The sequence below is a fragment of the Podarcis vaucheri genome, assembly GCF_965113315.1.
Source record: "Podarcis vaucheri genome assembly, chromosome: 3".
NCBI classification, from domain to species: Eukaryota; Metazoa; Chordata; class Lepidosauria; order Squamata; family Lacertidae; genus Podarcis; species Podarcis vaucheri.
Genome location: NC_138761.1, coordinates 46,588,911 through 46,615,773, shown reverse-complemented (window position 1 = coordinate 46,615,773; position 26,863 = coordinate 46,588,911). Strand labels below are relative to the sequence as shown.

The following is a 26,863-nucleotide window of genomic DNA, read 5'->3' as shown; positions in this document are numbered from 1 at the left end:
ATATTTTGGGTTCACTAACAAGGCCAGTCAAAATACTAAGACCTTTGAGTGACAATACCCAACACACTGTGTACAGCCGAACTGTACAGGTTCCGCATAAATCACAAGACCTAAAATAAAGATACGAAACAAAAACAGCAGCAACAACCCCCCACAACCTCCTTCACCACACCCTAGCCCAAGAGTCTGTCCAGCACCCTCAGCTTTTGTAGCTGGAGTCAGTCTTAGCCCTGCCCTCCCAGGCCAGGTGGGAAAAGGCCGGAAAGGCAGGAAGCAGATCTTCCAGGATTCACAGCCAAGATGGTATCTGGCTTTTCAGCAGCCTCAGCTTTCAGTATACACTGATACTGCTGAGTATTATATTAAAGACTATGGCTATATCATATTTCTTCTCCTCTGATAATCTGACTTGAATGCATCAGGGACTTTGATCTTTGTGAATTCCAAGCTAAATTGACCTAAGCTACTCCTTCTCAGCTAATGTGTGGGCTGAAATGTAGTTATTCAGTAGTTGTTTGCTTCCTGGCTGTTCCAATGCAGATCTCAGCTCAAAACAAGAGAAAATACATCCATAATGCATATTTGGGGTTGGGGAGAACTATTTAGAAATGTGTATTTTAAAATAAGCATTTTCTTTAAATACTATCTGAATGCATATTTCTCTGTAGATAATTGTTGATTGAAAAGGACATTTAATGCAGAGATTTCCATGGTAAGGAAAGCACATTATTCCAGTTCTCAGTGAGCAGTGCATTTTCTGGGGAAATGCCAGCAGATTCTTGCCCAAGGTAGCACATCAGTTATAGTAGATAGTACAGAAGAGTATTGCAAACCTTATTAGAGAATAATATTATAATAGAAAAATCTTATTTCTATCTTTAAGAAGACAGAAATCATGATTAGAAATCTTTATGAAATCCAGATTAATGCAGATTTAAGGTTCAATTAGTAATCTGGTAGCAGGTGCGTTTGCAATGAATAGGGAAAAAAATGTTTTGAGTTGATAGAGAATTGTATATTAATTCAAAAGGAAGGAGGCATTGCAAATTCTTAAATGCTCGTGAAGTTGTTTAAATTGTTAAAGCTAAATTAGATTGTTAGAGGTCTTGCCACTCCCTATGACTTCTTTAAACTAGCACTGCACTGCAATTGTCCTCCCCTTTTAATAACAGTAATAGCATTAATAACTATTTCCTGTTTGTGGATTGTGGCTCAAAGCAATTCTTTCTACTTCTTGACTTCCAATATTTGCAGTTTGTTTCATGCAGAGCTATTTGCAAACTGTTGCCAGATTAGACTTGAAGTAAGCTGATTTTTATCAAGCCACTGGGTAATTCTGACCATTTCATCTGACAATTTTAGTACTGTACCAGGGCAGCTGACCTGTGTAAGTGAAGGATTAGAGTAGCATCAGTATACTGAGAAATATTTTTGGAAGCATTCTTTCAACATGTGCTCATTAAAGGTAAGAGAAAAATCTATTGCCTTTTGTGTTTCAAACAAAAGATTTACCGAGGTCTGTTGGCATTTTCAGTTTTGTTAAAAAAGGAGGCTTTAAAATAATGGGGGGTGTTACATAGCAAAGTTATTACTGTGATGCCCTTCCCATTAAGAAAAGTATGAGTATCTGTCATAGGTTTCTTTGGATAAACTACTAGATTACTGCTATTCAGACATTAAATGTGTGTTAAAACAAAACACAATATGTATGCTACATGCTTTCCATTTAGCTTTACAGTGACATTTTTCTTTTAATATCATTACTGAAAGAGAGCACTGTATTTTCCTTAGGACAGTTAGTGTTTGATTAGGAGTAGATAATCCTCCGTACAAGTCAATAAGCCTGAGAGGGATTTCAGCAGATTGTTATTAACCCAAAATCTTGTCTTTGCCTGTTTTCCCCCTCTCTCTTTGTTTTCCCTTTACTCACTTTTCCTAGTCAGAAATGGTTTCACATTCCAATAAAGAGAGAGACTGCTTTGATTGAAATGGTGTTCTTATTGGACAACTGATTCTCTTTGCCTGGCTTAGTCACATAGAGGAGATAGAGGTAGCTCTATCCATCATCCCCTGGCACCACATTCTGAGAAGCAAAAGAAATGGTGTCAGAATATATTTTTGCATTCATGGAGAGCTGTTTTTGTACTTGATTTTTTTTCTTTAAAAACTTCTCCTGGGTGAAATTTAATTTTGAAATCCTTGTTTTTCAGAATAACTGAAATTATAACATTGTAGAATAATGTGATGCCACAGGTTGTAGTTAGTCCCTGTGGGTTACTTTATGCAATTTATCAGAGAACACAGAAGATATAACTTCTGCATATGTTTGGTTTCCTATTTACATTTTGTGCCATAGTTAATAATACAGGATACAAAGTTAAGAATACAGGATACAACTTGCTTTTAGCAAGTATTTCTCTATTGAGGGTGGTGGAAATAACACCTGAAGCAGCCTTTGTTAGATATTCCATTTTTTTGTTGTTATGAGCTTAAAAGGTCTGAAACTCAGAGATGAGTAGCAAGAGGTTCAAACCCATTATTCCATCAGCATGCATTAACATTTAGTTTATATTTTTTCTGTGTTTGTTTGCTTTTACAATTCCATTGCATTATTGTTTAAGAGCTGGCTCAAATGTTTATGGGTTGTTTGCCATTTGGAATTAACAGGTTCAATTCATGCACTGTTATTGAAATGGAAATATTTTTTTAAGAGTTAGGTTCACGTAGGTCGAAAGCATGCATGGAGAGCCACATGTGTTTTATGTAGCATATTTGAGTAGTATGGATTACAAGGACAGCAAATACCTTTTGCTTTCCATGTGCAGATTTAATTCACGGTACAAGGGAAAATACCTTACTGCTTGTAGTGCGAGCTGACTTCATTATTTAAAAAATCAAAATATGCACACCCTCCCAAATTTTAGTTTCTAAATGTTTATGTTTTGTATACAACTCCTGTTTCCAAGATGGGAGCAAATAAGGCACATTCTTCTTACTTTGTACATTGTTTAAAATGCAGTATTTGTAATCCTAGAGAGAGATGTCACAGAAGCGATGCAGTTCAATAAAGCAAATGTGGTTTAATTTAGACAACATGCTTGCGTGATTGGGTGTGATTAAAGTATCATTTTCATCCTGTGAAGTTATTGTCTTTTTTTGGAACATCCTCCTATAAGGAAAGCCAGACTGAATATTACTCATCACGACACACCATATGGTTCTTAGTTGGTAGAATTCAAAAGCTGTTCCAGGGAATCTGTTATAGTCACAGCAGGCTAATGCTGTGGCTAACTAGCTGGCTTCTTTAGTGCAGGCATTGTCCTGTTTTTGCTCTCCAGGGGTCTCACTCATCAACTCTGAGTTATTTGCAGTGTTGTTCCCAGCAAAGATGTTCCCCAAACAAATGTGTGCTTGCTATGGTACCACTCATTTGTGAGATTTGATGTGATTATGTGAAGTATATACCATCTGATAATGGTATGATAACGTGTTGAAGTTTCTGCAGTATGTGTGTGTGTATAATAGTACAGTATAGTATAGTATAGTATAGTATAGTATAGTATAGTATAGTATAGTATAGTATAGTATAGTATAGTATTATCTTAGCCTATTATCCAGGGTTGTGCATCTTGCAGTTCCACAAGCAGGGAATTTATTGATCATAGAATTCAACGTCTTGAATATTTCAGGTCCATTTTGTGGTTCTAAGGGAAAGTTTGGATATGTTTTGGGGAAAAACTTGCAAATTATGAGAAGCCGCAGTGGTCACTGGTCACGCAACACTGTTTCTTACCTTTCAGTGATTAGCAGAGTTTTGAACATGTTTATCTGTATGAACAAGTTTATCTGCTTAACTCAAATAATTAGGCTGCAGGATTCTGCCATACCTAGCACAGACTTTGGATAACTTAAGCATTGTGCAGGACTGTGATTTTTAAAAGATAATTTGATTTGTTTATAACACAATCACTTTTTAATACATTGCAAATCACTCTTACCCCACCCCCAGGCCAGAACTGTACATCATTTTAATCGAAGTTTTACCGTCAGGGTGACAGTGATTTTGTCAAAGCCATCCACTGCAGGGATTTTAATCTAGGTTTGCTTGAACTTGACCTATATAGATTGTGGTGCAGAGAAACTGTGCTGATGCACCTACTTGAACAAGATAGTCATATGCCAATAATTGGACATTCTAGCTACTATACAAGCCACACAGCATAATTCATAATTTTTCTGTAGTTTGGTACACCTTTTTTAGTATCATAATACTTTTGTAACCTCATAGAGTTGCCTTGTTGTTCTCACATCTTCATTGTTCCTAAGTATCAAGTTAACCTTTAAAAATGTGCTTTTAGGTGAATGTTAGCCTTTGTTGTCCTTTTTTTGGGGGGGGGGGATTGCATGACCACGGTTTTTTTTTTAAAGAATGGAGTAGGATCCCAGGAATCATACATCTTCTTTTCCTCTGGTTACTTTTTGTTAAAGTGTAGGCAATAGTCTCCAGCGGAAGCTGCCTAAGGACGGCTTCTGGATTATCAGCATTACTCACTGTATTACATAATGTCATTTGTGCTCAAATGATTTAGTGAAATGGGTAAAAGAGATGGAAAAGGAAGTCAGGTTGACTCTGAAATAACAGCTGAAGGGAACTCTCAAATTAGTAATTCTGGTGGTGCTCTAAACTCAGATTATGATTATTATGATTTGTTCACATACTTTTTAAATTTGGTAATGTGTGAATGTTTTGTTTAGTAACTGTAACGCTGGAAAACCTTGTTCTTTTTATTGGGCAATGAAATATTTTCCTTTGGAACCATCGCTAAATATCCATATCACAGTCATCTAATTTACTCTGCACAGGCATCTATCATTGGCTATTTGCATATTGCTGGCAGTAGAGAATTTTGGTAGGACTGCCCTAGTGTATGGTAGTCCATTAGTCCATGCTTGTAAAATAGAAACCAGGGCTGTTTAGTGTTTTTAAATGTGTTTACATCAATATACCACCTCTGAATTCAAGTGGACGATAACCTTTTTAGCCAATTCCAGTCTTGTATAATCACATCAAAGGACTGTAGCATTACCAAGAACTAAATGTTCAAATCTTCATTAGGTTTCAGCAACTGAATTTTTCACATTGAACATGTAAAGTTGGATAATGCTGGCCACCCCGCCCTCTTCTTTATATCGTTACACATGCAGTAAGTTGAACACATCGAAGTCAGAAGCCACATGTAGTTCTATTCCCCTTCCACATACTCAGTGTAGCATGTAATGTGCTATTCCTTATTTTGAGAATGGCTGTATGAATGGTTTATAAGGGTTAAGGCAGTCTCTTAACCTGGTCCTAAGCTGTATAGGATCACGTTAACACAAGAGGCACTGGCAGCAGTGATTTGTTGTCCAAATGGATAGGAGCAGGAAGCTTATTTCATCTGGCTATCACACAAGTTATTGCTCTTGTATTTCCCATAGTGCACTGATTCTCCCTTCGCCAGAAGTAACAAATGTATTAAATGACCAGGATGAAGTGTGGGGGCAGTGGGGATAAATATGTATGATATGATACGTTTGAGAAGTACTTTGATTTGTCTGTAGCACACTTGCCAAAAAGATTGGGCAGTACTTGTATAAGCCCCAGTCTCTTGTCAGAAGAAGAGCTCTAACAATTTGACTGAACTTGTTTGGATAATTAAACCTTGAAATGGTTTTATTGGATTACACAAATACACACCTTTGATCTGAAAGGAGTTCTGTCATGTCCTCAGTGAAATAATCCAAGTTCCCCCCATGAGTGCACAGATAGTATTTCACATTCTGAAAACATTTAATTAATTTCTTTGCCAAAATATGTAAGCTATGAAAACACTCAATCAGTTGTTGTTGTTGTTGTTTGTTTTCATTGGCTGCAATCACACTGTTGTTTAAGATGAAAGAAGAGATATGATGCGTATCTGTAATTAACTAGTCGGTTCAAAGCTACAGGATAAAAAGGATGTTTATCTGTTCTCTGCTAACTACTTACAAATAAAGACACATAATCAACTTAGGATGTATAAACCCAACACAACCATTAACAATGTTTCAAAAGAGGATAGCTGATGTGGCAGCAAGGAAAAAGAAAGCAAATTAGTCATAGAATCCTTTCTGTTTTGAAGATCATATTTAGTTTTTTTTTTTCATTTATACAAGGCAGGTCTTAGTCTTTGTGCCACTGGTCAGATCCAACCTCACAGCTCCCCTCAGCCTGCCTGTCCACATAACACTTTTTCTCCCCACTATTTCCAGGAGGTAGGAGATTCACTCATTTTTATTGTTAAACTGTTCCTATGGATCATGTGAACTAACTACTAGACTTTATTTGCGTAGCCGACAGGCCATAGCATGATCATGTGAACAATGCTCAGAAATTTCAAATTCACAGTAAAGCCCAGTATGGACAAGCCTGATATTCAGATATTTTATGCTCCCTAGACTTCACTGGTTTATTACTAGAATGGTGACAGGTCCATCCCCCCCCCCCCCAGATTGACGTAATAAAAAACTGGCAATTGTCCCTTCTTGCAGTAGAACAGCCATTTTTAAATTGAAAGTATTTCAACAGTGCAAGAGAAATTAGACAACTGTCATCAAATTGCAATGCTACATGAGCTGAAACTAATTTATTTTAAGTGAAAATAAACCTGTTTCTCCTTAACCTGGGGCATGTTGAAATTCCCATTGACATCAGTAGATTTGAGATATTAATAGCATTTGACTCATTTATTATCTTAAATAATGAGCAAAGAAATATATAGCATCTTGATTTTTTTAAAAAACCAACTAAGCTGTTGAGAACTATGTACTTCTCTTAGCCTTTTTTGGTATCATCCGTATTAAAAATTTTTTAAAAACCCAGTTCATTTTAAAGGGCTTTTGTGCTACTTTCCCCACTACTTATAATAGGTTTTGAACTAAGTATAAAGAGTATTGAAAGGTATGTGCTTTTAAATTGAATCTAAGTTAATCTGTAGCTCCATCTCTGTGGATCAGTGAGTGTCAAAGCAGCATGCACTGCCAACTGAAATGAAGAGGCAAACACGGTATGCTATGATTAAAAAGACCACCACTTTACTAAGGAACGTGAAGGATTCTAAGCCAACATGGCCAGTGTGGAGGAGAGAGTGAGGCATCATTGTGAGAGGCAAGGGAGACCTTTGATCTCATTGTAAAACAAATTGTGAGCAGCATGTTGAATCTTTGTCAATGATTCAGACACTCAAAGAGTCATAATAACTGGCAAGAGTCTGAAAGCAACCAGGATTGTGCCTTTCTTACATTATTTGCATTGTGTTACTAGCTTTTTTTAAAAAAGGAAGATGTATTCTCACTAAACAAATGTACCACATAATGAAGGCCAGCCAGCTTTTTTTTCTGACTTTCATTTCTATCCCAGGTTTAGCGTTACAATGTGTATTACGGCTTCTTAGTTCTTCACAACTCAATGTGGTATTGCCATTTATATTGACATATTAAAAAGACCTCTGAAAATTGAAAAACAGAGTTCCAAAGCAATCTACTGAGTTCATGAATGAATAGGGATTTGAACCTACATTGTCTAAATTTTATGCTCTATCCATGAATACATTTTTTTTTTAAAAAAATGGAAGCTCTGTTGGCTTACAATAATTTCCAAGTAATAAAGTTGTTTCGTATGTAATATGCTACTTGAAAAAAATGTGTTTCTTCAAATGTTTGGATCCTTCATTAAAAAATGATGGTTTTAAGATACTTGATGATAGCCCTATTTTGCCCTTTTAATGTAAAACATTGAGTTGGATTTCGGCAGCATGCAAAGACTCTCGCTTAAATGTTCAGAATAACTTTTTGTTGTTTAGTCGTTTAGTCGTGTCCGACTCTTTGTGACCCCATGGACCAGAGCACGCCAGGCACTCCTGTCTTCCACTGCCTCCCGCAGTTTGGTCAGACTCATGTTTGTAGCTTCGAGAACACTGTCCAACCATCTCGTCCTCTGTTGTCCCCTTCTCCTTGTGCCCTCCATCTTTCCCAACATCAGGGTCTTTTCCAGGGAGTCTTCTCTTCTCATGAGGTGGCCAAAGTATTGGAGCCTCAGCTTCACGATCTGTCCTTCCAGTAAGCATCAGGGCTGATCTTCTTGCAGTCCATGGGACTCTCAAGAGTCCCCTCCAGCACCATAATTCAAAAGCATCAATTCTTTGGCAATCAGCCTTCTTTATGGTCCAGCTCTCACTTCCATACATCACTACTGGGAAAACCATGGCTTTAACTATACGGACCTTTGTTGGCAAGGTGATGTCTCTGTTTTTTAAGATGCTGTCTATGTTTGCCATCACCTTTCTCCCAAGGAGCAGGCGTCTTTTAATTTCGTGACTGCTGTCACCATCTGCAGTGATCATGGAGCCCAAGAAAGTAAAATCTCTCACTGCCTCCATTTCCTCCCCTTCTATTTGCCAGGAGGTGATGGGACCAGTGGCCATGAGATTCGTTTTTTTTTTTTTTTTTTGATGTTAGACATATCTAATTTGCAATCCCTTGTTTACATTCCATTCAAATAAATAAAAGTCAGTACTGGAGCATTTCTGATACTTTTGTTCTCCCACAACAATTAAAATGCAAAGAAATCATGGGGGTGGGGGGTGGAAGAGTAAGCATTTGCTTGTACCAGTCTACTTTTAATATGTATTGGAGGGCTCCTCAACATGGTGGCCTCCAGATATTGTTGGATTATAAATCTCACCATCCCTGACCTTTGGCTGTCCTTGCTGGGACTGATGAGAGCTGTACTTCCTGATGCATTGAATTAAGAGTTTTAAAAATGACTTGTGCAGTGTTAAGATCCTTTTATAAAAAGTCATTGAGAAACTTAGTTATGAATAATTGTGCTTTTAGAAGAACTGCTGCTATCAGGGGGTGGGAATCAGTTGATTCATCTTCCTTTATGATAATAGTAATTAGATGCAATAAAATGATACAATTCCAGTATTTCCAAGTTTGGAACACAGCAGTTAGTTTTCCAGATATACGCCTCTGTTGGGGAAAAGCCATTCAAAGTCTTAGAATCGGGTATGGGTAATGGGGAACTGCAAAACAGTTGTTGGAATAAAAAGTTTTTATTAAAAGCTTCCTAAAAACGGCATCATATTCCTTTGGCAGGGTTTCCAACTTATTTTGAAAGATTAGTAAGTATGTATTATTCCACTTGAATGATTCAGTTCAGACAGTATCTGAAGACCACTCTGAACTTTTGCTTCCCTGAATATTCAAGTGATTTTTACAGTCAAAGCGTCATTGAACTTTTTAAAAGTACAATATAAATGGCTTTTTCTCTTTTCTGTATTATTCTCATCCCTGAAATGCCCTTTTATTTGTATTATTTTCTCTAGATCCTCCCCGTGATCCATGGCTTGAAAGAAAATGTCTGGGACCATCGCCAGTCGCTCCAATCTCCTGCCTCTTGCACTCTGCTGAACTCTAAATTGGTGCCATGTTCTGTGGTACATCGTTATGGTATGGAATGTGTCATGAGGTGTTCATCACTTGGATTAGTTGCCACACTTCTGCCTCTGTCAAAGAGAAGTACAGAGGCCTAAGGTGGATACGACAGGATTGACTGACTGAATACAGCACCCTGGACTTATTCTCAAAGGTAGGGTCACTTTAGACAACTTTAAACAATGGAAATATGTCTGTAAAATGTTATCACTTGAGTCAGGATCAGATAGTGAGACAAAGTCTTTCTCATATTCTAAGGCATTTTGCACCCATTTAAAGAGTTAGCATATGAAATATAGAGATGGATTATTGTGAGATACAAGCATTTTTGGAGCCTTGCCTAAGAAAATAATTGAGAATGGTGGCAGGGAAATGTATCAATATATGCATTTTCATATAGTTAAGATTGTCACCGTAACTGTATTTATGCTATCATTTAGGGGCAAATAAGGCAGAAAGAAGCAATGGGAATTTAATTTTTTTAAGCAAATAACACCGTTTAATCTTCTGTTTTGAATTAATCCACTTAGCACTTTAAACAGAATTAGAAACAATTATTTAGTATTGTGTTAAATGTGTTCCGGCATATTGAAATGCATGATGAAGGGTAGCATTGGAAAGATTCTGCACCCAACCGTAATTTCCAGGGCTGGAAATGTAAAGTTTTTCAATAAATGTCAAGCATTTTATTCCCTGCTGCTGAATTGTCTTTAACTTTGTTTCCCTTAGATGTTCATACCACAATTAAATTAATTTAGATTAGCCAGATAACTATCAGGATATTCTGTGACATTCTGTAGGAATGTATGCAAGGAATTCAGGCTCAGGCAGTAAACTAGGTAGGCATATTTTAATAGTTTAGTCAGTATTTGAGTTGCAGGGTGGTAAACATTTTCTTGGACACATTCTCATACATGAAAAATTGATTTGTGAATTTGATGTGGTCTTATCCTTTTAAAAGTATGCAGTTCAATGCGTGCTAGGATTTACAGACAAGTATTACTGTTGGGTTTGTATTCCACATGCTTCCTGCAGAGTGCAGCAAAAATCTCAATAGATTCTAAATGACTGTAGATAAATTTCATTAGTAACAGTCTTCTAGAGTAAACATACATCTAGGCTATGATGGACAAAAACCATAATGCTTTCAGATACGTGTTTTCAGTTATGTCTGTGCAGTCGTGAGTCCTTGATTTCACTTGGCACTGACTACTCCACTGATTTCATTGTATCAAAAAGAATACTGTTCATTGTCATATTTTTGAGTCATTTGCCGTCTATGGCAGACTGATGTGTGTTATAAAATACTACTCTTTTCATTGCTGAGGAAACTTCTAAGTACAGTGGTACCTTGGGTTAAGTATTTAATTTGTTCCGGAGGTCCGTTATTAACCTGAAACTGTTCTTAACCTGAAGCACCACTTTAGCTAATGAGGCCTCCTGCTGCCGCTGCGCCGCCAGAGCACAATTTCTGTTCTCATCCTGAAGCAAAGTTCTTAACCTGAAGCACTATTTCTGAGTTAGCGGAGTCTGTAACCTGAAGTGTATGTAACCTGAAGTGTATGTAACCTGAGGTACCACTGTAATGAAGTTGTTCACATGCTGTTCTTCAGGACACCTACCTGTCTCATTCCTTGACCAAGAAGTCTCTCCCCACTGCCTAAATGAAACAAGGTAGCTTTAATTCACTGGTCTTTCCTCAACAGCTGGAACTTTTAAGGAGTTGACTATTTATGTCAGATGTCCTTGAACATCAGTCTCAAACTCAGTTTATACGATATATTTAGTGTTCTAATATTTTATAGATAACAATGTGAGGGTGAAGAAGAAGAAGAAGAAGCTGATTTGTTTTGAGTCAGACCATGAGTCCTTTTCAGCCCAATATTGTCTGTTTCAACTGGAAGCAGCTCACTGAAGTTTCAGAGAGACTTTCAAAGTCTCACTACCCACGATGCTTTTAATTTGAAAATGCCAGGTGTTGAACCTGGGTAAATTGTATGCAAAACATTTGCTGTGACAGTGAGCTTTGCTCCTCCATAGTATCATTTAGATGGCTGGTTATATAGTATCATGCTTCACTATGAGGGTTTAGATTAGATGAATTCCCTACCTGGGATGAACCTGAAGGGTGGTTCTAGCCACTACCTTGACAGATTCATTCAGTATATCATTTGACAGGGCCCTGAAGTCTTCAAATTGCCTTGCCTTGCCTTGCCTTTCTTTCTTTTTTCCTTTTTAAAAAGCTTATTGTCACAGAGACACACAATATGATGTATATTACTGCAATGTAGGTAATAATGAGTTTAAAACAAACTAGCTGTTAAACGAATGATCATGCAGTTCTTGGTTATTAATGGAGGTTGTTATTTATGGATTTGGAAACAGATGCTAACTGACAAATTAAACAGTGGTTATGAACTGGGACTTACTGGGTTAGGAAGTGACCTAGGCTTCCAAGTTTATGCCTTTAATCATTGGATCAATGTTTCTCCTTGTGTAATTATAAATGTAACAGTTTTCTGGCAGGGTCAATACATTCTGAAAAATAAACCTTAAGTGTCATGGCCAATACTTCACATGGCTATAGCCAATACTTAACTGTGCAGAAGATTTTAGCACTACTTGTTTGTCTGACTGCATAATCACTATTTTTTTGGTGTGGGTCATTCCAATATTTCTGACTTTAGGTCGATCATCAATAATCTGTGGCAGTTTCTTTATTCCTCTCTGAATGTGTGAATTATTCAATCAGTTATGATTTTGTATTTTACCTATTCAATTCCAGCAGGCAATATTTTCTCTGTAGTCTAGTTGGCAATCCTTCTGGACTTCAAGATGAAATGTTTTGACAGGCAATTCCCTGCAGTTTATCCAATTTGTACATTATAGATTAGTTGCTTTTCCCATTGACTGAAATTGGGTAGAATAAATCATGTGCTTAACTCTACCATTAATCAATGGCTTAAAAATTGGTTAACTTTGGCAGGATTGGCACCCTCAATTGTAATTGTTTACTTAAATGTAAGATCCCCCCCCCTTTGGCTAAGGAGATTGTGTCACGTGGCAACTATAGAACTGAGATTTTGCTGGATAAAAGCAGTTCTCCTTCCAGGGCCGACTCAAAACATTTTGGCACCTGAGGCAAATCACAAAATGGCTTTTCCCAAGAAGGAGTGAGTGAAGAACTACATCAGGAACAAGGAGGGTAGTAAAGATCTACAAAGGGATCTGCTGCCCCTGTGGATCTGGTTGCCTGATGTGATTCCTCATCTTGCCTCATGGGTGGGCTGGCCATGTCTCCTTGAATATGTGAGTTCATTAATAGGCACCTAGGCATTAGTGTTAAGAATAGGAGAAGGGCTATAGCTTGGTGGTGAGGGCATGTTTTACAGCCAAAACTTTCAAATTTCAGTCCCTGACATCTCCAGATAAGGCTGGGGAAAACTCTCTGAAACCCCCTGGAAAATTACTGTCAATCAATTCAGATAATACTGAGCTAGATGGTGACAGCTTCCTATGTTGATTCTGTCCAAATGAAATACCAATGTCAAGTTAGCCGAGTCTAGTGCAGGATGACAACATTACTTAATTGAGAGACCTTATTTACTGCCATCTTTGAGAACTGATATTCTGGTGCTATTATGATCTTTTTTTGATTCTACAGCAGTCAGACACAACCATGAATATATAGTCTGATTTGAAAATGGCAGTATTTAGTTCTGAACATGTGGAATTGCAACCTGATTGGTGCATAGTGAATCCGACAAACTTTTTCTGTAGCTGTAATGCTAGATAGCAAACAACTTTAAAACTTGTATATATTGAAAATAATCGGACACATATAGCGATGTTTATTGCTTTTAGAGGACGTTACTCTGAACATAACTGAAATGCACCAGTTTTTACCTACTTTTTAACAGTCTTCCATCCAACAAATGATGTAAGAAATGTGCAGGAAAATGTTCTTTGGGTTTTTTTGGCTCTAGGTAACAAAGATGCCAACTCACAATTTATACAAATAATACTATTCAGCCTTATTTCCAAAATGGAATAGAGTCTTAAAGAAATTCTAGTAATAACGCCCAATTACTTTGTGCCGTTTGAATCAGCATCAAAAATATTTGCCTTGCGCTTGCAACTCATGACTGTTTTGGCAAACTATTCCGCTATGTCTGTCCTATGAAAGTTGCTCCCTTAGAAGGTAGGAGGGAAGGGAGAAGAACAAATAGGAATAAAGCAGTATGCTTTGCTATCTGGTCTGAACAACACTGGATTGCTTTGCCTGAGGGGGAGGGGTGTAGTTTATTTTAATGTGTTTGGCCTAAAGTTCCTTGGAGCTGTAGTGGGACAGCGATGGGGAAAAATACTTTCAGAATAATTTTCCATTACCCTAATGGCCAACATATTAAATTGATTGTTACAGAATAGCTTTGGAATGAAAAATGTTTTGTGCTGAAAAGTTAGGGACCTATATCTGTTCATTCCTGCCTGCGGATGTCATTAAGATCTCAAGTGAGCCAAACAGACTGGCAAACATGTCTTCAGTCACAGCAGACTGGCAGCTGTGGGAGAACAAGATTGTGGAGGGTCACAGACATTGTTGTACAGTGCATGTTAGTTTTAACCGATTACACCTCATGACAAATGTATAATTTTTGTAGTGTTTGGCAGTCTTAAACTCTTTGGGATACTTATGAGACATGCTAATTGCAATGCTCAGAGATCTCTTGCTGGTATCATTTTGTAGCTTTAGGTCATATTGTGTTGTCAGTGAAAGGGTTAGGGAAGCATGAATGAGCACACTGAGATACTTTGCAATTAAAGAAAAGAACTGGTGTGTATGCAGCGTACGTGTTTTCCTTACGTAAGCTGCTGCTTTCAGAGCACATTCCTTGGATACATGCAGTGCCATGATTTTGCTCATTCCGTACCACAGAATGCATGTTTTTATAATCTGAAAAGGTAATTAAACAATCTTTTGCATTGATTCTAAGTGTATAAATGAATTTGCACTTCTTACTTGAAAAGGCAGTGTTCAAGAAACATGCACACTCCTAAGGCCTTGTTAGGTAGGTGGAGCTTTGAAGGAAACAGCTCAGAGCATGCTCAGAACAGATGCATGATTCTGATACAGGTTAAGGTTACCACATGTGAAGCAGTCCTGACTCCAGCCTAATTCGCTACAGTAGCTGTGATGGAAAGCCCTGATGACAACAGATGGCGATGGAGCCTTCCTAGTAGAGCTGAATTTCAGGCAGTTCGATCAGGCACATGGCAGGGACCTCTTCGCCATAGCCATACTTTTGGATTAGGATTGGCTGTCTGGTGCAGCGCTGATTAGCCAGAGGGAAAGAAATAGATTGACAGAAATGTTTGCAGGGCTTCTCTCAGTTCAAACAGAAGTTAAAGATGTGTATGGGAAATGGAAGAGTTCATAGCTTTGAGATTTGGAGAGGAAACTCTTTTAAAAATTGCTTGGCATTCTCATTGTGTGCACTGTGCTCCAGTAGTCCTAGTGGACCAGCCTCCACTGGATATAGATTTGTCAAACCCATAGATGGGACCAACTGATTTACAAGGATTTGTTTATTAATTCCATGAAACACCTGCAGTGAAATATTATACTAAGCTGTTTCTAGATTTTATCCCTTTGCAGTAAACTTCAATAATTAATTATTGCTTTGCAGCTTAAGTCTCAGCTACTGCTGTAAGTTGGCAAAACTCCTTCTACTTGTTTAACATAAATATTCCTTTTGATTGGAAGTTAACATTTTCATAAATGGAATAGTCCCTACTGTGTGATACCAATTACAGAAAAAGAAGCATGTGTGGTTGGAGGGTAAAATCTGATGGAAATTTGTACCTGGGTAGTGATTTTCCCTGTTTGCTCCAAATACTTTTCCCTTCCATGTTTTATATTGTACACTGAAGGATGCCAGTAATGTCATTGAATCATATAGCTTCTGTATTTACTATAGAAAAGATTTTGTGCTTGATTAATTATAATGAAAAGTAAACCTTTTATAAGTAGCTTAAATAATAATAAAGAATCACCAGCTTTTAAAAGATTGCTGATACTCAGAACCACAACCAGTTATATCTTACTATCATTTGCATCTGTTTATATTTTGACACCGGCTAAATCATTGTCTTAGAGTAGTGTCTTCCTCCCTGCCTTCCTCCCTGTCCTTACTGCCACCATCCCAGCCTCCTTTCTCACAAATTTCACATTGTCAAAATACAAATCTGCTTTGCCCTTCAACAAGCTTCCTTTGCCTAGCTGACACCCACTAGCTGGCCTCCAAGGCCAGCTATAAGGACTGAAAGGTAGTAATCCTGTAGGGAGGCACCGGTCCCACATGAGATCTAACAGTTGGGGAAAGTCCAGAGACTGATACAGAATTTCTCAGAGGGTTACACGAATGCCTCAGTGCTATTGCAGAGTGCACATATGGTGTCATACATTGCAGTGACTCTTCTTTGACAGCATCTGAAGCCAGTGAATGAACTCAGTTGGGACTTTGGGGTAGAGATGCTTTTGATGATCCTATAAAGATCTTGATTGAGATCCTATAAAGATCTTGTGGTGTAGTATAGCTTTCTGTAGTGGTACACAAAGCATATCAGGCTGAATTGTTTGATATTAACCTATTATAGTATGAGGACTTATTTGTGATGTAAGAAATCTAAACCAGAAGTTTTGACTGTTACAGAATAAAACAATTTGATTTGGGTTATAATACATGCATATCTGTATCTGCTGCCACAGTTCTGTTTGCTCTTAACTTTGGACTTTAGTTGTCATATTTTCATAAATCCAAAATAAGCCTCCTTTCTACTCTCCAAAAAGATTTTTTTTTAAAGAAAATGAAGCAATAATGTTTTTATAATGCACAACTAACGGGGGGGGGGGGACACTATATCTAGGTTCCAGCCACTTACTCCAAAATTTAGCCAAGTTAATTGGCTTGCTCATCTACATGTTCCAAAGATTGCAATCTTTTCTTACACCCTGGTCACTGATATAAAATTATTGGTAAGATTCCATTTGTCTTTTCCTCACTTACAGAGTCACTGTCTAGAGTACCTAATATTCCAAGGATTCTTGATGATTCTTGTGACATGTTCCTTTTGTATGATTTCAAGTCCATTCCCACTGCTAATTGCACTGTTTAGTAGAATAAAATACATGTTAAATGTTGTGTGATGTTACTCTCATTGAAGATGTGCATACCCTGGCTAAAATGCCATCATATAGTCAGGGAAAGAATGCTGTCATATTGCAGTTATATTTATCCTGACACATAGCATAGAGCAGTCAGAGACACTGCTATTCTCAGTGCTTGATTTTCCACTTGCTGTTTTGACAGTGAGCCTGGTTTCCTATGTTTGTGAGTCTTTGTTCTTATTTATTTTTCAGAACTGTATAGTAATCACAAACTTCCTTGTAAAGTTTTGTCAGGCGTTCCTCTTGTGGTGTTATTTTTAAAGAAACCCTAATTAATGAAAAGTGTGCATAGTATGTAGAAAATAGGCTCTTTACAATATCTATCAACTCTCCCTGCATTTGCCCCTGTATCTATATTGTCATTTTTATCCTTCTGTTAGTTCTGCAACCATTTTGTCATTGACAAATGCAGGGGAAAGTCCAAATGGCTAAATCCTGTCTAAGAAAATGTGTTTACAAGATCTGCAGCAGAACACTAGATTTTTGTGACTTGTTCACCAGAAGACAAATTGTTCAGGATATATCTATAGCCAATATTGCTTAGAAATGTGAGAATTATTTTTGAGTTTTGTTTGTTGGAAATGCAACAACGTGTATTGAACATTTTATAATGAATCTTTACTTACATCAGCTTTCCCCATTTTCCCCTCATTTTGCTTTGTCCTATTTGTATCCAATTGTCCAAATACATGATCATCTAAAGCTGTCCCAGTAGAATGTTATTACTTAGAATATCCCTAGTTTCTTACTGGGGAAAACTCCCCTTGAATCCCAAACTATCCCCTCAATTAGACATTAAATGGTGAAAGTACAAAATCGTGCATATCACTACTTAAATATTTGTAGCATGTATATTATGACAAACATGTTATTAGTAACATGCATCTTCCAGGTTGTGTTCTAGGAGCCCAGGAACTAACATTATTGCTTTCAGGCTTGGCTATCACAGCACCAGCACTTCAGAAACACACTAGATATAGTGATTTCCATAAAAACTTTGGCTGCAATTCTGAACTAACTGGGATCTTGTCCCATTGAACGCAATATGATTTACTTTTGAATAGAAATGTATAGGGATTGCAGATTTAGTTCTATTATACCTTTGCACAGAACACGATAAGGGCACTCCAGGTCATACTAGAAAAGTCCAGAGAGTCTATTAAGCTATAAGCCTCTTACAGGTCATATAGGAATATTGAAAATATGACTGCAGATAGCAAAAAGGGCAGTTGATCACAGATTGTTTTCAGTGAGCAAGCTGGGCCAGCCCAATACATTTTGTTGCCTGAGTTGCAGGATACAATGGTGCCCTGCCTCACAACTGCATGCAGAATGATGGAATGGCAAATTGATTTTTCTTTAGTACTGACATTGGGGCAACATCTGCCACCACACCTGGGAGCAACAGGCTAGCTAACCCAAGAGGTATAGAACAGGCTAGTGCAGAATACTCAGAGAAAATGGTGAGGGCATTGTGCCAGCTACCACCTGAGGCAATTGTCTCACTTTGCCTAATGATAGGGCCAGCCCTACAACAACATGGTAGAAATGTTTTAAACAGGCATACTACCCAAATGAAAGCATGTATAAACAATGGAAAGTGGAGTTTCCTGGGCATGCCTTTTGTACCACAGGTATGTAATTTGCTCTCACCCCCTCCCAAGAGGTGGGCGGGGTTTGCTACACTGCGCGGGTTTGCCTGGCCAGGTGCCACCCACCTTGCTGCAGGACAATGGGCTGCCGGCTGGGAGTGGGGTGAGGGCCAGGAAAAAGGCTGGTGCTCTCCATCCCAGACTCACTTGGTTTTCCTTCCAGATTCACCCACCCAACCCTCCCTAAAATATAGCATGGTCTTCTTTTGCAGGCTTTCTAGGTCAGCGGGTGCTGCTATGGTCGTAAGATGGTTGCTGCATTCAGAACCGGGAATCAATTTCCCTGCATTGGCAGGTTTTGCTTTCCCCGTAGCAATTTGTCACAACTTTGGTCAGTATCCTATAGTCTATCTTCGAGATGGGGGGTGACATCTTCATGTACCCTACGCGGCAGTGTTTGCAGGGCCTGTTAAAGGGTTGATTGCGGGTCACTGGCCTTAGAGCGGCAGCATATAGGTCAAACTCCCAGCTTTTGGTGATACCCATACATTGTTGTCATGTCTCATTTCGGGGGGGGGGGTAGGCTCCGGGTACAGGGTTTAGCGCGTGGGCTTGCAATAAATATTGACTACTATAGATGTTCAATTAATATGCTTATGTGTGTTTTGCCTTTATATTATGCTTTTTGGAATTGATTGGATTTTAAAAGCAAAAACTTCAAGAATTAAATATTAAATGTAAACACAAAAGAGTAGGGTGCATCTGCTTACATTAGGAATTATTGTTTGGTTATTGTTTCCAATGGAGGGGAAAGCTTTTTATACATTCATGCATGTGAACCTTGCAAAATGACTTTTTACATGAATAATGAATAAAGGTGTATGTTTTCTCATAGTTTAAATGGGTTTCCGTGAAATGTGGCTAATTAATACATATTCAGTTATGAAATATACAGTGGTACCTCGGGTTACATATGCTTCAGGTTACATACGCTTCAGGTTACAGACTCCGCTAACCCAGAAATAGTGCTTCAGGTTAAGAACTTTGCTTCAGGATGAGAACAGAAATTGTGCTCTGGCGGCACGGCAGCAGCAGGAGGCTCCATTAGCTAAAGTGGTGCTTCAGGTTAAGAACAGTTTCAGGTTAAGTACAGACCTCCGGAACGAATTAAGTACTTAACCCGAGGTACCACTGTATTTATTAGTTGTGCTGAAAACTCATACTGGGTTTTTTAAAATGAAAATGTTATCATATTTATTCAGTATCATATATACTCAGTATTTTCTGTTAGTAACACTCAATGATACATTAGTGTAGAAGTGAACAAAGTTGGCTTTTCTTCGAAGATGCATTAGAAGGGACTCTTATGAACAAGAACCTTTTGTAGCTCAACAGTATGTAATCAAACCCAAATTCTTGTTCTTAAACTAAAAAGGAAAGCTTTCTATTTAGCTTGGTAGTTTGAGAGCCAGTAGAAAAAGAAGCTGACAGAATTGGCATAGCAGCTGATCTGTATTGAAGGAAGCAGTGATTGTTATATTGGCAGAGTTGCTTGGAGTACTTTGGCTTTCTGAATATCTTCTCCTGCATTCTGTAGGGAGGACAGCCAGCTTAGTACGCTGGCAGAGGAGTGCTATGTCCCCCATTAATCTTGTGCTTTCTGTGCTTACTTTTCCACAATAAGCCTTTTCCTCTTCCTCTTCTTGCATTGTGTGTTCCCTAAGCAATCATTTCCTGCATCTGATGTGCACAGAGAACAGGGCACGACCAAATCACGTATGAAAGGAAACATTTAGTTTGGGAGAAGTGAAAATGCTTTTCCTATTAATAATAACCGTAACTTTCAATGTGATAAGATTTGGATTGCAAATGACGATGGTTCCCAAAATAGCATTAATAAGGGCAACTTAATAAGCGCAATAAGTGATAGAATGCATTTTGTTGTAACGAGGGGAGCAAGGATGGAACAAGCTGTTTCAAGCTTTCATGCCTGTGTTTTATTGCATGTGTGAACATTTCTACCAAACTGAATAATTTTGAACAATATAGTAATTCTACAGTGTGTCCTTTGAATGTTTCTTGGCATGATTCTGCCAGTATGGCCTCCCCATATGAAAAGTGCTCTGGCAGTAATTTATAACTACACAGTGTGTGTGGTTTTCTCTGCATTGTGTGTCTCCATTCCCCACACCCCACATTTCCAGCACCATAGAAATGTGAAGAAGAAAGGTGGGACATGACATTTCAGGGAAACACACACGTACAGGAGGGGGCCAGATGGGTTGAGATGTCCTAGCTATGTTTAAGATGGAACAATATAGTCCATATCAAAAGATTCATTGACGGATGTCTACCCAAACTCTCCTAGAAACCCTCCAAGTAAGAACATTTTCCACCTTCCTTTGGCAACCTACTGCACTGCTGAGAAGGACTTGGAGTTGAAATATTATATATAATGCTAAATCTAAATCTCCCATTCTGTCTCTTTAAAAAATCCCATAAATTCCAGAGAATATAATATAGTTTTCATATGATTCTAAGAGGTCTTATATTTTCTCGCAATATAGCTAGTTGATAAAGCATTCAAGTGGATTATTTGCTTTCAGCAGGAAAAAAAAGTATTGAATGTCAAATGTTTTTTCTAGAAAAACAGGCACTTTACTTTTCTAAGAAATGGAAACAATACAGTCTCAGATTATCCAGAACAATGAGTGGACAAAGAAACAAAATTAAGAGACAGCTGCTTTTCCTGTGAGCTCACAATATTTAGGCATGTAACAGACACTTTTAATTGTATATATTATTACTTTATTTTTTGCAGTCTTACAAGTGAGAAATTAACAGTTTAATCCTATGAATGCTTACTTGGAAGTAAGTATCATGGTCAATGGGACTTCCACCCTAGTAAATGTGTTTAATATGAATGTGTTAGTCGACCATCTGTCTCATTATCAGATTGATTCACAGAACTGGACAGGGCTCAGATGTCATCTAATCCAACCCCCTGCCAATGCAGGGAATCCAATATTACCTATCCCTGATGAATATACATCCAGCCTCTTGTGACTAGGTGAGGCAGCTAGCCAACCAGCTAAAGTTAGTAACAAGCAAGCATAACTGCTGCCTAGGTCAGGGGTTCCCAAACCGTAGTCCATGAACCACCAGTAGTCTATAAAATTCATTCAGGTGGTCTGTGGCATGTCTGTAAAAGTACAATAGAAAAATCATACAGTATCTAGCATAAAGGTAAAGGTAAAGGTACCCCTGCCCGAACGGGCCAGTCTTGACAGACTCTGGGGTTTGTGCGCCCATCTCACATCTATTGGCCGGGGGCCAGCGCTGTCCGGGGACACTTCCGGGTCACGTGGCCAGCGTGACAACGCTGCTCTGGCGAGCCAGAGCCGCACACGGAACGCCGTTTACCTTCCCGCTGGTAAGCGGTACCTATTTATCTACTTGCCCCCGGGGGTGCTTTCGAACTGCTAGGTTGGCAGGCGCTGGGACCGAGCAGCGGGAGCGCACCCCGCCGCGGGGATTCGAACCGCCGACCTTTCGATCGGCAAGCCCTAGGCATTGAGGCTTTAGCCCACAGCGCCACCCGCGTCCCAGTATCTAGCATAGTACATTACAATTGCTACAGGTGAAGCAGGCAGAAAAATCTAAGGCCTTTATTGGTTTTCAGGTGGTCCGTGGAAACAGGAGGATGGGCATGGTTTAGGCTTGGAGAATAGCCAACCCCACTCCTGCTGTGACCTAGCCAAGACGACAAATGATTGTGGCAAATTATTGGATGAGCTGTTGTGAAGACAAGAGGGTTTTGGCAGATAGAGAAGACCATGTATGCCACACTGAGCTCTTTGGAGGAAAGGTGGGATGAAAATGTAGTAGTAGTAGTAGTAGTAGTAGTAGTAGTAATATATATAATTCTATAAAGAAATTAAATAAGATTTACAAGAAAACTAGGTGTGTGCTTTTGTAAAAGGTTTGCTGCTGCCTGATGGCTTTAGGCCCACTCATACTCAGAAATTAACCATTGAAAAAATGGCCATCAGTTTCTAAAGAGATTATATATTCTACTCACATATCCTTTTTTCATGTTCAGGCAACCCTATTTATCAAAAGCTCTTGAAAATTGCAAGTGAAGATCACATGCTATAATAGCTGCAATGCTTAATTCGTCTTCTCATTTGGACAATACATGCATACTAAACGAGGGAACTAATGAAGGATAAAGATGGCAGAGTTAGTCTGACTTGGAAAACAAAACTGTAGACCTTTTATATCAGCTATTCTTCAATAGACTCTCTACTTAGTTTTCAGGAATGAAAGGTATTTCTGATTAGTTTTTATTCTGCTTATTTATTCTTTCTTTCTAGTTCATAATCAATTCTAGCATGGTGCATTCCTTAAATGTATCTAGCTTATTTTGGCATTTTTTGTTTAACGTGTTTGCTTTTCCACATAAGCATTTGAATTGTTTTATTTCCCCCAATCAAATCATTGTTATTGTTGTTATTTATTTATATACCTCTTGCTTGCCCAAATGAATTCTAAGCTGTGTCCGAGTGTAAAAACAATTATAAAAAAATAGCCACATATAATTAAAATGCAAAATTAAACAATTCCAACAAAACGTTAAAATCTGCAATTAAAATGTACAATAAACAAGTTGATTAGAGCAGCATAACAATTGAAACAGTCAAAATAGCAATTAAAACAATTAAGGCAGGCGTTTCAAGTCAGGAGATTAGAGTAATGGTTGTCTAAACAGACATGTCTTCAAGAGACAGTGGAATGGGGCCTCACGTATTTCACCAGGGAGAGCATTCTATATCATTGGTACCACCAGTGAAATAACCTATTACCACAAACCAATCATCAGAAGGCCATAGCAAAGCTAACTCGATTGCAGGGCAGGGGGAAATGATATTTCAGGTAACCTGGCCCAGAGTTGCTTAGGACATCATATCTTAAAACTTGTTCAGGGGCTCATAGGCAGCTGGTGCAATATGTCCCTGGCAAGGAGCACCACTCACAAATTACATGAAAGGTCTCTTAAACATGTCTTTTGCGTTAAGAATGCTTTGATTGCATGACTGCATTGAGAATAGATTAAAATTATAATGAAAATATTATCCCTTTCTGGAAGCAACATGTTTGATACGGCCAGTGTTTTTGAGCACTGGATAAGAGTCCAAAACCACTTGGACATGATGTACTTTAATGGACACACAATCTTTTAATTCCATCTTCAGATCTGCAATTAAAGGTGATGCCAGTGGCTATTAACTTAGTCTTTTTTGTTCAGTTACTCTTTCACCACATTGTAAACACCAGCGAGTGCCATATAAGGTATGAAACATATAAAAACATTCATGAACTGGTTCGTGGCACAAATATCTTAGGGTTATATGTATACCACAATATAAAATGAAACTGCTATCAGATATTGGACTTGTTCCTGTAATAGCTTGGGTAACTTGGACCAAAATGTGGTTACTAAGTATTGTATTAAGTTGTTCTTCACTGTTATTTTTTGTTCAATAATATGAATTCTGCAAAGTCTCAATTAAGCTTGGTGATTTATCTTAATACACCTACCAATATGTGAAGGTGTGTCTTAGCATTTCTGTTATATCAGTGTCAGAGAAGATATTGGTTTGTTTGCTAAATCTGCAATAATTCAGTTATATATTTGCCATCCCCACCAAAACTCTGAAACTGTACTGAATTGTATCCTCAGTTATTCTTGGCGATGCTTTGAGAACAAAAGGGAGCAAGGGGGACATGATCTGAAGTGCTTTAAAATAAACACTCTTTCTCCGCCCCCACCTGATAAAATCATGCAGTTAAAACTCAGTGTCTCCTTACCCAAGATTTCCAGTTCAGTTAAAATACAAATAAATCCAAGTCTAAATTTAGAAACTGCACCAAACATAAGTGAACTTCTTAATGTGAGTTTAATGACAAAATAATAGGGTCTAATGCCACTTCAGAGGTTTATTTTCACATGTTATAAAGATCGTCATGCTATTTAGGGTCTCACCATATGCTTTTTCCTCTATCATGAAAAGAATTACAATGGCAGATATTGGGAATCTGATTGCTAATGTTAATTTAGGAAGTAAGAAACATTCTCCTAAACAGTGAGCAGAAACTGCATCTTAAAAATACAATTCTAATTCATGAAGGGGTTCAAATCTTGTCTGCATTATAACACGATCCTCATGTTTCTTATCTAATAACTTGTGCAAATGTTTTGTACAAGCCCTTGGCTTGTTAAGCTCTTGAGTTCCACAGAAGTCTTCCTCAGATTTCCTGTCTAAAAGAAAAGTAGTGTACAACTTGAAAATGCAGAATTGCCTTGATTGTTTCATTTCCTACAAACTTAGTTGGTTGAGTGAAACAAAATCTCCAAATTATTTATCTAGGTTTAAGTTTCAAACAAATTTGGGTGTGTGAGTTTCCCTGAATGAAGCTTGTAGCATTGTACGTGGTGATGTATAACTGTAACATTCTGCGTATAATTCAGTGGCTGTTTCTGGATTAATCCCCCCCCCCCAATAACTCATGTGTATTTAGTAGAAGATGTTAGCTTCAGGGAATCAAATTATCATTTGCATTGAGACCGTAACATTTTATTTAATCATTTCATCAAGTAATTAAATGGTTTTTTTAAAAAAAGAAAATCTAAAACTTGGAACTGTCAGCCAAATAAATAACATTAATGTAAGATATAGCAAGTGTTTTAATATCACTGTAAGTAGAATGCCAACTGATTTGAGTTTGAAATTGAAATTTGATGTCAAGATGTCAAATGAAGGTTGAGTAAAGCCTTCAGATTGTCAAAGATAGTAGATATACACAACACTATCTCAAGCAAGTTTACTTTCCATGTCATTCTGCTATATATCTTTCCCATAAAAAGTATTCTCAAAGCATTAAGAGCTTACACATAAGACCTGCAGTATCAACTCTGAATCTTTCGCTTCACAAGAGAATAAATTTTGGAGAGTTTATGTGAAGAGCTGAAAAGCAATTTTAGGAGAATTAATAAAAAAGGTAGTATAAATGGGATACTTGAAGCAATCTGAAGGTGCTTGAAAGGACTTCCGACTAAGGGTTTTCAATTCTTGGAGAAACAAGACATCAACCTGTAGTAACCCTTAATGTGGCAAATGAAATTAACAATTGAAAACCTGCTCATAACATAATGACATGAGAAGAACTTTAACTGTTTCCCATTTCTCCCCCAATCTTAAATGAAGTTCTCTGCATTTTCATATCAGTTTGTGAATTTATTTTATTTTTATTTTTTAAAAGGGCACTAGAATTTTAATGCGAATTTCTCCTAATATACAAACATTGGTTATCTTGCCTAATAAACACATTTTTTGCTAAAGACTTTCCCCTAATCAAGAAGAGCTTTCTGATGGTAAGAGGTGTTTGACAGTAGAACAGACTCCCTCATAAGGTGGTGGAACCGCATTCATTGGATGTTTTTAAGCAGAGTTAGGAGTGGGTGGCCCTGCTTTGCTGTGTTTCTGGTCCTACTTGGATGGTAGTTTCCAGAGGGAGCTTTGGGAGTGCTCTTCGGCCCTGTGGAGCTTTCAATGTGGGGTTCCTCAGGGTTCCATTTTATCCCCTATGCTGTTTAACGTTGTCAGCAATATGCTGATGGCACACAGCTCTGCCTCTCCTTTACATCTGCAGGTGTGGCTGCGGTTTTTCTGAACTGTTGTCTTGCCTCGATAATGTACTGGATGAGAGTCAACAAACTGAAGCTCAATCTAGATCAGATTGACGCACTGTTAGTAGGTGGTTCCTTAGACAGGGTGAATGGGAGGTTTCCTTGATGGGGTTACACTTTTGATGGGGTTACACTCCCTCTGAAGGTGCCAGTTCACAGCTTGATGGTGCTTTTAGATCCATTGCTGTCATTTGAGGCTTAGGTGGTCTTAGTGACACAGAGTGGTCTGGAGGGTGGCAACATGAGAATGGGCCTTTTCTATGGTGGCTCCCTGGCTTGTAGGATGCTCTTTCCAGGGAGACTTACCTGGCATATTCATTGCTTATCTTTAGGCAAAAACATTCCTATTCTTCTAGGCCTTTGGCTAATTAAACAATCTATGGCCTTTCAAACCGGTGTGTGTTGTTTTTGTTTGTTACTATGGTATGTGTTTCTGTGTTTTGATATAGTAAAGTGTCCTGCGATCCTCAGATGAAGGGCAGTATAGAAATTTAATTAATAAATAAAGACATTTAATAAGATGTATTGAGAGCTAAGCCTCAGAAACAAACAGCAAGAGCAGAGGGCTTCCTCCCGTGTTTGTAGTGACTGAGAGCTACCTTGCTGTTCTCTTTTATTGTCTTGTCCTGCTTTAATGATTGTATTCCTTGTTTCCTCTCTGCCACAGTCAAGACACAATAATATGCTGGAGCCTAAGGAAAGGGGAATGTGTAACTACAGCTTGCTTTGCTCTGCCTTGTTTATTTTCCTGGGATTGGAAAAACCAACCGCTTACTT

The 26,863-nt window shown here is 38.1% G+C and overlaps 2 protein-coding genes across 5 annotated transcripts in view; one reads left to right on the top strand and one right to left on the bottom strand.

The window, feature by feature from the left end:
• The window catches only part of CHRM3 (cholinergic receptor muscarinic 3), a 248,872-nt gene that overhangs the window by 165,554 nt on the left and 56,455 nt on the right, over positions 1-26,863 (top strand). For all 4 annotated transcript variants that reach the window (XM_082215046.1, XM_082215047.1, XM_082215048.1 and 1 more), the window contains one exon: positions 9,408-9,670. The gene's annotated coding sequence lies outside the window, so the exon portion shown is untranslated. The remainder of the gene's footprint in view (positions 1-9,407; positions 9,671-26,863) is intronic.
• The window catches only part of LOC309527998 (uncharacterized protein), an 86,546-nt gene continuing 83,783 nt past the window's right edge, over positions 24,101-26,863 (bottom strand). Inside the window, exon 5 of the mRNA XM_082215129.1 lies at positions 24,101-24,658. Within this exon, the coding sequence (XP_082071255.1) occupies positions 24,501-24,658 (158 nt within the window). The 3' untranslated portion in view covers positions 24,101-24,500. The remainder of the gene's footprint in view (positions 24,659-26,863) is intronic.